At 40.9% G+C, this 14,255-nt stretch overlaps 1 protein-coding gene across 4 annotated transcripts in view; it reads right to left on the reverse strand.

Moving 5' to 3' along the window:
• large1 (LARGE xylosyl- and glucuronyltransferase 1) overlaps positions 1–14,255 on the reverse strand; it is a 63,915-nt gene that overhangs the window by 16,071 nt on the left and 33,589 nt on the right. For all 4 annotated transcript variants that reach the window (XM_026194307.1, XM_026194304.1, XM_026194303.1 and 1 more), the window contains 4 exons: positions 10,725–10,848; positions 10,407–10,578; positions 3,159–3,263; positions 2,643–2,755 (listed from right to left, as the gene is read on the reverse strand). In XM_026194307.1, the coding sequence (XP_026050092.1) occupies positions 2,643–2,755; positions 3,159–3,263; positions 10,407–10,578; positions 10,725–10,848 (514 nt within the window). The remainder of the gene's footprint in view (positions 1–2,642; positions 2,756–3,158; positions 3,264–10,406; positions 10,579–10,724; positions 10,849–14,255) is intronic.

Below are 14,255 nucleotides of genomic sequence, written 5' to 3' on the forward strand. Positions count from 1 at the left end.
AAAAGGATAACTTCACAAAGCTCTCAGTGTTTGCCCTGTGACTGTTGATGTGGAACAACTCAGAGTATGATAACATGTCTTTGTGACCACTGGCACATAGGTATGCCCAAGTGGACTGTGGAAACTGTGAAGACCACTAACATATACATGAAGAGTTCTATCATCCTGGCACAGGCACAATGCAGGACTCCAGTTATTTAGTATATTTAGTTTTGCAAAAGATCCAAACATTAAAGTTTCAGAGGAGAAAGAGTCTTATAAGTTTTATTTAGCTTGTAGGTGTCTTGAGTCAGCTGACAGTCACTGACAATCCAAGAGGAGAATGGATCCGGCAGTAGCTGAAGCAAAAACTCAGGTGTGGCAGGAGCTCATTGGTATGGGCCATTAGTTCCCTGTACAACTGTAGTGAAAGCTCTCGATCCAGCAGTAAGTCGGACCCTTTGTTATCAATTCTGTTCCTAAATTTTATGACTGACCAACATTTTTAGGTGAGGCAAGTGACTTTATAGGCAGTGACCTCCAGCTCCCACTGGGTGATTTGCAACCAAGTTTTAAAGCAAAAGAAATGAGAATTGCCACCTCTAAATCTGACACTATTGTTCTCAGATGGCAAAGGGCTGCATGCAGCTAAGGGAGGAATCGCTGTTTATTTTGACGTCCTATTTACTGAGCGAAGAGTGAAGCAGGTCACTGACAAGTTGAGGGAGGATGTCTATAAATAGACAGCTGCCTCTGTAAGCTGGACCCAGATAAGCGTGAGAAAATGGATGAAGGTCAAAACTATATCTTTTGAGATACAATGTAAAGCTGGGCATACACTGTGCAATTTTGGCCCATTTTGAGCCGATTTTTCAGTCGTGCGACCATTTTGGGGATCGGCCCGAGTTTCGCCTTAATCGTGTGTTGTGCATCGTGTAGTACATAGGTGTCAAACTCTGGCCCGCGGGCCAAATTTGGTCCGCAGCCTAATTACATTTGGCCCGCGAAGCCATACCAAATTACTATTAGAGCTGGCCTACTGGTATTATACAGCTAATATATATATTGTTTAGTATTAAGCTTTGCTTGTTCCATATTCAGTTTTTCAGCTAAACTTGTTTGAGTCCATAAGAAAAGATTCATTCTTATATCTGGAGGAAGATTTTTTTTTTTCAATAAATATTAACGTTAGCCCGCGACTTTGTTTCATTTTGAATTTTGGCCCACTGTGTATTTGAGTTTGACACCCCTGGTGTAGTATATGTGGGGTAACAAGAAACGATTAACACCTCACGACCAGCTCCCGATCATCAATCGTTTGGTCGTAAGAAAATCAAACATGTTTGAAATCCTGTCGTGAGGCTGTCACTGCAGCCTCTCACACTGCGCACGCGCAAACACAGAAATGAAAGTGAAAAGACGGAGCAACACGGCAGTGCAGCGTATGATGGAGGCACAACTTGTAGAACTTTGGCAAGTTCATCTGGGTCTTTTCGATGTGGCCTCACAAAATTATCACGACCACAACAACCATGAAAATAGTTGGATCTATACATTGCTGCTCAGTCACAGCTGCCTGATCAATGTTTTTCATTAGCAATTTAGCAAAGTTGATGGTGGTGGTGTGTGTGTGTGTGTGTGTGTGTGTGTGTGTGTGTGTCTGTGTGAGTGAAAGACAGAGAGGGGGAGCGGGAGGCACATTTTGTGTTATAAGCTTCATGTTATGGACGCACAGTGTGAGCACTCAGGTCGCATCAGATCAGGCCGTATAGTGTGAGACGCTGCATCGTGACCTATGAACTTCTAACCCCTGCGACTCAATCATACAGTTTGAGCAGGAGCTGAATATCGCGACTGAAAAAATTGCACAGTGTGAGCCCAGCTTAAGACTAACGCCTGATTTAGACTTTTGCAGGGAACCTTTACCATTACGTGTTCATGTTCCAGTGTTTCAACTGTGATGTCAGCCAATTAAAAAAAAAGAAAAATGCTGGTACTTTTCTCTCCCAGGTCCCTACTCTTTGCTGTGGCCAGTGAATTTTTGGGGGTTTTTTTGGGGGGGGGGAAACCAATAGTGGATCACTGACCTTCAGAACCATTTTCCAAAGGGGGGGAAACCCAACCTCTGACCCCAAAGGGGCCAGAGTTGATTTTGTTTTCCAGTAACTGCTGTCACATCATTTTGTTTTCAACAAATTAAAGAAACATTTGAACAGTTCAATCATCAATATCCAACATGTCATTTTTTGTACAGTCTATAACCTTTATTGACTGCAACATTTGATGCAACGTACTCATACTAATTATACACAACTGAAAATATTTTTTTAATGACTTTTATTATAATGGCAGGTTTACCCACCAGTCCCAACCTCCTTTTCCTGGTGATTTCATCCAGTACCAGAGTGAGATATTCCTATTCAGATTTTAACTGTCACTGAATGCAGAGTTGTCAAATTTAAAGGACATTTTTATATTGGTGCAGCACCATAATGCTGTGCTGTCAGTATATGAAAGCACAACAGGTTTATTTAATTATGTAAGTCCGAAAATACTACTTTCAAATACAGCTGTTTTCACAATTTAAATGACACAATTGTGATGTGAGCTATGACAGTGTGTGTGTGTGTGTGTGTGTGTGTGTGTGTGTGTGTGTGTCTTACCTGGTCTGCCAAGGAAGTGGACAGCATGCTCATTAGTTCCCTTTCTGCAGTCAGTCTCCACATCTGCTCCCATCTGAGCTTTCGCAGACGATCCAGGAGGAGCAAAATAACCCCTGTAAAGTGGACACACACATGCTCAAACACACACACACACACACACACACATGCTCAAACACACACACACACACACACACACACACACACACACACACACACACACACACACACACACACACACACACACACACACACACACACACACACACACACACACACACACACACACACACACACACACACAAAAGGTACAAACAAAGATGGTAGCTTAAGAAACAGAGTGATTGGCGTCTAGCTGGTCTTAAGGAAGGCCAGCTCTTCCTTAAGACCAGCTAGACGCAGTGCCAGAAGTGTTGTTTCTCATTCACATTTTCTCATTTTGTTTCCTTTCTTAAATTCAGTCATCTAGACTTTGCTTTACACAGCTAACATGCTAAAAGCAGGTTATAAGGTACTCACCAGTGTTAAAGCCTCTGCCCAGTGCTGGCCAGGGTCGATGGTTCTTCCACAGGTTCCCCAGATACCAGTCACTCTGGTTCTCTACCAGACCTAGAACTTGCTGGCCTGCCACACACATACATATCATGACTGTTCTCACTTGTTTTTTGTTTTTTTCTTTGTCTCAAACAAGCACCTTTTTATCTCCACAACCTTCAATTCATTCAACTCTAACCTGCTGCACAGTGGCTGCAATGTCATTAGTAATTACTGATTTGTAGTATTTTGAGGAAAAAAATAAAGGCATTTCATAAGGGATGAGGACAAAACATCATGATTATATTGGGAGGAATAACTGTATGCCACAGTCCTGGATCTGGTGACCCAGTGTTTGTGTTTTTTGATTTATATAATATAATATTCTTTGATTATTGTTATTCATGGTTTTGGTTATCTTTATTTCTTAGGTTAATAGTGATCTTAGTTCTTCCTCAACTTTTATCTAGCCTGCGTATAGTCTGTGTTCCTTGTTTCATGTCGAGACACCCTTGTCTCTATGTTCTGCATTTCCTGTGTCTCCCTAGTCAGTCGTGTCTCCATGTCTCAGCCTCAAGTCTGCATCTTTGTGAATGTCTCATGTTTTCTGTCTCATTTTGTTAGATTAGCTCCAGCTGTGTTCCCACCTGTTTCCCATCCTCTCGTTACCCCTCTGTGTATTTAAGGTTTGCTGCTGGATGGACTGTGTATCTCCCCTGAGGGTTCTACTTTCCCCATTTCATGCCGGTTATTTTGCTATGAGCCTATGTTTTAGTTTCTTCCCAGTTTAGGCTTTGTAGTTTATTCGTTGTCTCTTTTCATGTTGCATTTGTGTCCTGTTCCGCTGCTAATAAAGGCTCACTTTTGGTTTAAGTCCGTCCAAAGCGTCTGCATTTGGGTCCAATGTCTCTCTACTCCGCACTCCGAGTTCAGCAAGACTTTGAAAGGACGTATGTAGATTGTTTAGATAAGAGAATTTATAGAAACAATCTGCTCGTTTCTAGAGCGGGTTGACTGCATCATTTGAGAAAGTGTTTCAATAGCAGTAACAGTAGATTAAAACTGCACGAATGACATAACATGAGCTTAATAGTGGAGTGAAAAACTGTTGCCTCAGAGCAAGAAGGTCTTGGGTTTGAATTCACTATCTGGCCGGGGCTTTTCTGTGTGGAGTTCTCTCCTATCAATTGTCTCTCTGCAAGAAAGGTCACCAAGCTAGAAGCTGGACGCATCAGTAGCAGCAATGGCGTGTCCAGCGGGGTGGCCTGGGGGGGCACAGGCCACCCCCCAAACCAGACTGGCCACCCCAGGTGCCACCCCAAAGGCAAAACAATAAAATTCAATCAAATATCAAATGTCCGATTATGTTTTCACGGTGACGCTCAGATATCCGAGTGTAAGTGAATGCAGCATCGCTTCTGCGCTATGCGCATCACGTTAGCAAAGGTAGGAGAGCCAAGCGCGAAAGATGGCACTGCTGGAAACAATTTTTTGGTGAAAGAAGATGAGGACAGAATAAATGTCCCGGTAAGTAATATTAAGTTTGTTGAGTTTAGTAAACTTCGGTGAAATTAGAATACCAAGGAAAAAATAACACTTAAAGAATTATTGCAGCTGTGGAATATTTCAGACAGTATGCTACTGAGGGCAGCTAACATAAGAGTTATGAGTTATAAGATATAATCTAAGTCGTAACATTGCTGTATGGAGCTGCAGATTTGGTTGCAGGTTAACATAGCTGGACTGGCCATCGGGCATACCGGGCATATCCCCAGTGACTTATTTTTTATTTTTTTTGTAATGGCATGAACAATGAGAGGTGGTGGATTGGCCAGATGCAGGTCGATGTGTAGAAATAACTCCGTTGTTTGGTGGTGGCTATGACGGGGCTTCCACAGAGGCAGCAGGTGGATGAGGGAAGGGGAGGCAGGAGGAGAGACCCGAGGCAGCCGCCAGTCCGAGTGTCAGGTGAACTGAACTTCAGGTAAGAAGTTATGACCTGCAGTCTATCTGGGTCAGATATAAACCAAGTTTAGGTGGAGTTTATTTTCATGTTGCTGACTTTTTACTGTCAGTTGCAATAACTCATACTGCGTTCTAGCCAGTTTGACGGAGTTTTTATACAGCTGGGTGGGTGCTATGATGTTACTGATAGTGAACTTTATTTTATTCATAAGGTTAGTAGAGTTGCCAACGGCTCCTTAAAAATGGAATGGTCCCTCATTCAGAGAAAATATTATGCGTTTCGTATTGAGCTGAGAAGAGACGCAGTTTGTCCCGGACTTCAGCTAGAATGGAAAAAAGACACAAAGCTGGATTTATTCTGTCCTTATGCTGCACAGCTGCCTCTTCTTCTCTCATTCTCTCCCCCTCCCTCTCCTGTTGCTACTTAAATCATGAAACTGATCAATGATCAGCTGATCGGCTTTTCTCTCTTGTTTATCACCGACTTTGCGCCAGAAAGAGGAAACGAGCGGATGTCGCGCTAAACAACAGCAGCACGTTTAAGCTTGATCAGCTGTTGTTAGAATGTATTTAATATTAATTTCTAGTATCAGCTGATGTTTGCTGGAGCCACAGCTGTAAAGCTGCTGGTCATGATGTCTGTTTGGATATGTGGTGAGAGGGAAACATGAAGATGAAACCAGGAGATGTCCTTACTGAACCATCAGAGCTGAACAGGTGATGGAGAAACAGGTTTACCTTTTAGGTGACATGAATGAGTTGAAGGGAAGTTATGAACTGTTTCTGAGAGACAAATAACCCCAGGATCCTTTTTTATGTAGCTGACAGCTGGTAACTGTGCAGGGGCGGGTCTAGCAAAGTTTTGCCAGGGGGCCAGGTAGGGCATTAACAGGGAAAGGTGGGCACAAAGAAATACTTTTCTTTCTTATTCTCATTTAAAATACCTAGTTTTTATTAAATAATTATCTAAATCTTACAACCAAAGTTTTTATCTGACGTAAAATGTATAGAAATCATACATATACCAACAAGACTGTACATCACTGTCACAACAGGGTTTGTTTTCAGTCAAAGTCTTTATGGCTTTACTACCTGGTGGGTCGGTCTGTAGTAAAAATGCCCAATTTTTTTGTCCCAGTCCAGCCCTGCAGGTTAATACTGGCAGTGTCACCATGCCAGCTGACTGTATTTTATCATCAGCCAGTGTTGTTCTTTATCAATATTACCAAAGTTTACCATAAGGCAGCATAGAAAGTATTTACTTGCTTTCAGGTTTTATTCAAATGTTAGTCTTTTCATTTGTTTCCCCACTTTTTTCCTGTTTCAAAATCAAACACCAGTTTGTGAGAAGATTATCTTCTTTTTTTAACAGGCAGATAAAGTTTTGCATTGGCATTGGCTAATTTGTCAATTGTTTGTTACAAATGTTCGTATTTTAATTTTCAAAAATGTTTTTGCCCAAAACATATGTGCACTACATGTCAGTAAAAATACTATGCAAATATTGCTGTCCTTGAATGCTGAGTAAACACTGACAAAGCACTGATTGTATCTCTTGTACTTTATCAACGCAGTATCTAAAAACTTTGCACCGTAGTGGTTAAAATCTCATTCTAATAAGAGTTAAAAGTGCATTTGGTTATTAGGTTTATAGGATTATTGAATTATGGTTAACGGTTGGTAGAATTTTTTTTTTAAACATTATCTGCCAATTAAATCTGCCACCCTTCTCCAAATCTGTGCCCCTACCTGGCCCCCCCAACAAAAATTTTCTAGACACGCCACTGAGTAGCAGACACTTTAGGGTCAAATATCATAACATCCAGATCCAATAGAAACCTAATCATATCATAAAACCAGCTTTTATGTTAAATTCACAACAAAGTGTCAAAAACTTTAATTGCTGCCTCATAAATGGAACCACGCTGCAATAAAAAGAAGCAAGAATTGAATTCACTCATACATTTAAAGCTTTTGAGTCACTGAACAAAAAGTATAAAGACAGCAAGTGGGTGGAATTAAATATAACTGGGAGATTAAGAGAAGAGAGGAGGAGGGGAGTATGCGGGCTTTAAGGTGAGAGATTATTGAAGGAAGCTGGGCAGAGATAAAGGTTGAGGAAAGAGGCAGTGGGAGCCTGGAGAGAAGAGCATGGGTGCAGTGGTGGCAGGTTTAATGAAGGCTATAAGGAAGATTAATGAGAGCTTATTGCAGCAGGCAGCAGAGAGCAGGGTGCTCCTTTACAAAGGCTACGAAACAAAGAACGCAGATCTGCCTGAGCAGGATAATTAGAGCTCAAATACAAAAAGCTATAGTTTATAAAGGTTAATCAAACTGGATGGCCACAATATTTGTATGAAATTAGTTGAGTTCCAAGTGAAAAAAAAACCCACAGGGAACAGTTATTCAGTGTTAGACTGCATCATGAAATACATCAAAAACAGCACTGTCCGACTGTTCCTACAGCAAATCAAATCAAATCAAATCAAATCACTTTTATTGACACTGAACTAAGCAGGAGTGTGAGTGGTAGTGACAGAGACAGGGCGCAGCTCTTTGGCCCAATTACTCACCCTAAGAGGTGTAATCTAGCTGTAAACCCAAACACTCAAACTAAAATAAATTAATGTAAACTTATTTTTTAAAAACACTCCTACTAAAATGGTAAATGGCCTGTATTGTATAGCGCTTTACTAGTCCCTAAGGACCCCAAAGCGCTTTACACAGCCAGACATCCACCCATTCACACACACTACTAACTCAAATAGCTTAGGTTCCTGTAACATTTTTCAACATATTATTTTTAATGAACTTATTAGCAGTGTTGGTCAACTTACTAGAAGATAGTAATTAGTTACTAATTACTGATTACTTCTCCAAGAAAGAAATCCCAATACTTTACTGATTACTTATATTCAGAAGTAATTAGTTGCGTTAGTACTCAGTTACTTGTTAAAAATATGATACACAACCTGAATACGTAATAAAACAATAGACCTTTCAACCCAATTCTATTTTTTCTGCATAATCCATCATATAAAATTAATCAAATGAAAAAAGTCTCTTTTTAAAATTTGTTTTACGAGTTTTAATGTTTACATTTTATGCACATTGCATTAAGCAAAAATTATATGTAGCTGTCTTTGACTTGAAGAAATTTGTTTAACATTTAAACCTGTTTTCTGCATATTTCAAAAATATAAAATAAAATAATTTTTTGTGTTTACACTCACTCTTTCAAATAGATGCAAGTAAAACACAGCAAAGATTAAATAAAATCAAAGATTCAGCTGCACTGAGTCCTGTTGCTCTTAAATCTATTTTCACCTGTTTAGCAGGAGTGGGGCGGGTGGAGGTTTGCCCGGTACTGTAGCAGTCATGTCAGTGGGGGGATCTGGGGGTTTCTCTGTGAATTTCACATTCCTGTGGCAGTGTGCTCGGTGTTTGCTCAGATTTTCTTCCCACGCACAGTTCACAGCAGACGCTAAGGGGGCAGGGATAGCTCAGTAGGTAGAGTGGTCGCCCCATGATCGGAAGGTCGGGGGTTTGAATCCACTGAACGGCTACCCTGAGGTACCCCTGAGCAAGGTACCGTCCCTACACGCTGCTCCCCTGCGCCTGCTTAGTGGCTGCCCACTGCTTCACTGAGTGAATGGATCAAATGCAGAAAGTAATTTCCCCACAGGGATCAATAAAGTACACATTATTAATGTTTCTGTCCCTTTTTACAGAATCAAACTCAAAGTAATGTAGTTACTTTTTTACGCTTTACAAAATCATGGTTTGGTGACGCAGTAACGCAGCGTGCTTATGAGAAAGTAACAGTCATCTAATTACTTTTTTCAAGTAATGAGTGAAGTAAGGGGTTAATAGTAATCCCTTACTTTACTCATTACCTGAAAAAGGTAATCAGATTACAATAACACGTTACTTGTAACTTGTAATGTTTCTGCGTTGCCGGCTGGTACATATGTACATTCAGATAGTGCACCTTATAAATCACTCCTCGTTAGTTTGTGGTCAGGAAGTGGAATTTCTTGCAGATTCCGGGGCCACTCATTCTGTGTTATGCTCAGATTCTCTCTTTCCACAGGCTGTCTTAAGTGAGAAGTTCACTCATTCTGGATTTGCATCAGGAACCGTTCAGAGGGAAAATTTCACCGTAGCCCCGTCTTGTGTAGAAGGGCAGGGGCAGAAATTCAGACACGGGTCTCTGTGGTCTGATCTGTGTCCCGTCAATTTGCTTGCCAGAGACTTAATGTGTAAATTAAATATAAATTGCATCTCCTGCCATGATGTTATTACACTAACGCAATCAAACTGTGATCATATGATGGTGAAATATTGCCCCGTGATCCTGGCTTTCGCTTATGAATGGAAGCTGGGAGGAGGGTCGCTTGTTGAAGAGCTCGCGGCTGCATGCCTCCAGAAGGCCCATTCTCCCAGCAGTTACATTAGACTGGACAAACATGCTCAGCATGTAGAGCTCTGTAGTATCCTCAATATACTGAAGCAGGTTAGGTATCCAAACAAAGAAGAATTCCCACATTTAGAATAAGAAGAACAGAACAGGCCAGTGCACATACTTCACAGAACAAATTATAGGTGCATGTCAGTGAAACTAATCCAGTATATCACATCTTTTATGAAGGTAGAACTGGAGAAGTGTTGATTAAAGAATAAGAACATTTTGGAGGTTTTAGTTTGCGATGCTATTGAAGTGCATCACACAGAGAGGTTTTTCTGTTACTCTCACTGATATGAGGACGCTTGACATTTTCAGTAGAAACAATAATAGCAACGTGTCTGGACAACAGTTTCTATAACAAAACTAAGCTTTTTACATTTCATAAAAGTGGGAACAGAGGAATGTTGTATGTTTAGTTCAACTAAGTTTTATTTATTCTTACCAAATCCCAAAAGCAGTCACCTTGTGGCACTTTATTTTCTTTATCATTATTCTTTTCTCCTTCTTTTAGCTGCTTCCTTTTGAGCTTGCTACGCTGGATCATCTGTCTTCATCTCACCATGTCCCTGTATCCTCCAGCCTCTGCATACATTAACCTCCTCTGAGGTCTTTCTCTTTTCCTCATGCTTTCAGTCCATGTTAACCATCTGTTGTTCAGTATATCCACTCTCACTCCTCTGCATGTCCAAATTATCTCAGCTTTGCATTTTTAAGTTCAGAGTTCAAAGACTCTACAATAATACAGAGAAACACCAAACAGGGAGGGGCGGGGCCATCTGAGAGAAAAGGAGTTGCATTACCTTTGAACTTGTGGAAGACAGCCCAGAGTTCAGCAATGTCAGTGGCAAAGGTGATGTCTGTGTCTAGAACGATGACTCTCTGTAGATCTGATGGCAGGGTCTTTGTCAGTACCAGTTTCATTAGCCCATAAATCCCAGAGTAATGTTTGTTAGGAATCCATGAGACTTCGGACTGAAACACAAGAGGAAATAAGGGTTGGGATCATTTACTGTTAAATAGAAATAGCTCATAATGTTTCGCATTAAATAAAGCAGTAGCCATGAGATCATTAAGCAGCCCAATCAGTAAAGCAGGGTGATGGAGTCTGTGTTCCCCACCTTCAGCTCATCTGCGTCATAGAAGTCCACCCTGACGGCAGGAACCATCCATGTATGAAACAAGGAGGACAGGATCTGCTGAGCAATGGAGTCTGTGATGAAATGGAAATGAAGGGGATTCCGCCTGTAGACACACACAAATACCAAGCTCCAATGAATTCACGGCTTTTACTTTTACTTCCTGCATCATATCACAAAACATTCAGTACATGCACAGTGGGAGTTTGGAAAGGACAAACTGTCCATTTTTACAAGAAACTTGAAATAAATTCTGCAAAACGTCACCAATGTGCCCATGATCCACATATGTGTTTCTCATATTCTCTGAAAAATGTTCATCACACATCATGATGTCTAACACACAGATGGCATATTAAATGAGCAGCCACATTTTTTCATTGTGTTTATTTACATGAGCTGTCCGCTAGAAGAATAACCATTTTAGCAAAGTTTGTGAGAGACTGAGTTTAATAAGGCACAAGACGTACAGGTACAGGAATGGAAACTGTTTTCACATCCATTTCAAAATGCACTCATCTTTCCTGTTGTCTTAGAACCCAATCTTTTCTTGTTTAGCACATAAATATAAACTGTACTTTTCCTGGTCAATAAGACTATGTGATATGCTTGAGAACTCCAAAACAAGAAAACAAGTCCAGTTGTTTCAGCTTCAGCATTAATAAATGCATGTGTTAAACCCTAAGGCTGCAAGAGACAGACATGGCACACTGATGGAGAGATGATAATCTTACATCTCATTTCAGCTCAGGGAAGAGGTGTGAGGGATGGGGGTATAAAATAGGTGTTCAGGACTTCCGAATCAGGTCACAGGAAAGTGACACTAAGCTGAGGATGTGAGCACCCGGGGGTGTCTTATGCTGATTGACTTTGTGTATCAATGTGTCAGCTGCACTGGCTCAATAAGCACTGAAGGCTGGGAGCTGTCAGAATGTATCAGAACCCAGAAAATCAGAAAAGCTGTCAACACAGCAGTGCACATTGAAAAGACCTTCACATCCTTTGGATAAACAGCAACAAGGTTTTGATGGGACGATTAGAATTGTGCTAAAAATAAAGTGTCACGTACATCTGATTATAAAAACTATTAGGCTGTAGTGACCCATGACAATTTCATCCTCATGATGCAACGGCGTTTTCTTGTGGATTTGGTGAAAGACACTAAGATCCACTGTGCTCATGCTCTGTAAAGCACTTTGAATCACCTTGTTGTTGAATTGTGCTATACAAATAAACTTGCCTTGCCTTGCCTTGCCTTGCCTCATATCTGCTCAGAGTGAAGGATTATCCTAAACTACAACAGATGGCGTGTGTGTGCAACTGGGGCACCTTTTCCCCTCTCAGTGCCCAAACAGTCAGACCATTGGCTGTCAGCCTCACAATATCCTATACGACTGTGCTTCAACATATCTAATATATCTGTTTATTTAATATACTCGACTGACTGCTTCTGCTGTGTGGTGTGCCAGTCTACTGTACATTTTTAGAAGTTTAAATTTACATCCACTTCTCTTTTAAACCGCCCCAACTTTTCTGTGAGAGACCCTCACTGAAGATGAGAGCTCAAGTGTGGTAGAGCAGTTTTCAGTGCAAGAGACTACAGTTTCCAAAGTAAGATCAAGACCCTCATCGTGCTCTTTTAAGATATTCAACAATGACAGAGAAAATTTAGCCAAAACATCAGAACCGTGGTGCGTAAAAGAGTCCCATCTTGTGCAGGCTCAAACCTGCACCAAGACAATGCTCACTCACTGACTCAACCAGCCATCACCTTTGGCCTTCTATAACTTCCTTGACCTTCAGTGTCACAGTGGCCATATTTATATCAGATAAGGCTTTTGATTTTATAGATCTGTTCTCAGAATCTTTTGATCATACCTCATTACTTGTAACACTTTTGGAAATGGTAACTAATTAGAAAATAGATATGTAGGGAAGGTATGGTAGTCATAGTTAAAAGTAACAACTGTTGAATGGGCATACATTGTCCACATTCATTTTTCAAAAATTGTTCAGCCAAACCTCTTGCTTAGAAAGCTTTTTTTTGTAGACCTGTAACAACGTCATGTTACTATGGCAACAGTATTTACTTTTTCCCTGGTGCAGCCCTTGAGGTTATCTGTCTGGAACAGGCCACTTTAGCCTTAAAAAACACAAGAGTGGCTCACAGTCACAGATGTGTGACTGAGATGACCACACAGAAATATATTCGCTCTCACTGACATCGAACAGAGCCAAGAGTAGGAAAAACGCTCTGAAACTGAGTGCTTCGAGCAGTCTGAAGCCTGAGCTGCTAGGTCATAGAGATTTCCTGCACGCCGACCTCAACTTTTTGTATTTGTCTTAATATTAGCATACACCATTGTAATGCAGGGTGGATGTAGCTCAGGAAGTAGAGGTCATGCATTCATCAGAGTGTGACAGAAAGCACTTATGTGTAGTAAAAAACAAAAGTGCTTCTATGAGTGGGTGAATGAGGCATGTTGTACAAAGCGCTTTGAGTGCTTGTCACACTTTATATAACAACCAGTCAATTTATCTTAGCTTACGTGTCAGAAAATAGCAAAGACAAAATAGGCTCATTTTGAAACTGATGACATTATTTTTCTGCTGAGGTTGTATTATTGAGACAGGACATATACAGTTGCTGCTGAACAGAAGACAATGATAAGAACCTCCACTATGTGACAGAGTGCAGCATAAAAAGGCCATCTCTCAGGAGTGACAGCATCAGTCACACAGACAGGCTCTTCTACAAGGCTCTCCATCATTTAGGCAAGAGATTCACTGGTAGCAAAAAATTCATTTGCTAAAACATCTAGCGGCAGAAATTAAGCGGCAGAACAGTAAATATAAAGAATGAAATGGCACACATCTTTAAGCTTGTTTCACAGGGAATTAATAGCATATTCAATAATGAATTACAAGGTGACAATAGAGGGAAGAAATACCAAAATTAAATAATTTTGTTTAAATCTTGTCACAAGGTCAGAGTGGATCTGTTGATCAGTGTCCTAGATGCTGTTCCACATTTTGATTCACCAGGATTCCCTACACAGTCAGAACAATCCAACAGGATGACTGCTCAGGCAACTGTCTGCTCAGGAGGAGGATCCATCATGTTTTCACTTCTTTAGTGAAGGGGAGCCCAATGAGTTGTCTTTGACGTACCAAGTATGTAGCCAGTCATTTATATAAAACACAATTAGGCAGAACGGTCATGTTGATCTAATGATGGACACTTCTGTTTCTGACTTGGAGAAGACTCATAAAAACTCAAGAGCCTTCTTATTCCAGCTTCAGATGTAGTTAGACATTTTGGACCCAACGTGCCACCAACTACCTACCTGCAGACTCTGCATTTGGCACAGCTGAGGATGGGGAGGAACTGTTGGTGAGGTTCATGAACACGTAGCAAGATTATTATGGCTTACTTGCATCGCTTGCAGGTGGCATTGACCGCATTGTATATAGGGGAGGTATACAGCCACAACAGGTCAACAAACACTTCCT

Source organism: Astatotilapia calliptera, chromosome 15, assembly GCF_900246225.1.
Source record: "Astatotilapia calliptera chromosome 15, fAstCal1.2, whole genome shotgun sequence".
NCBI classification, from domain to species: Eukaryota; Metazoa; Chordata; class Actinopteri; order Cichliformes; family Cichlidae; genus Astatotilapia; species Astatotilapia calliptera.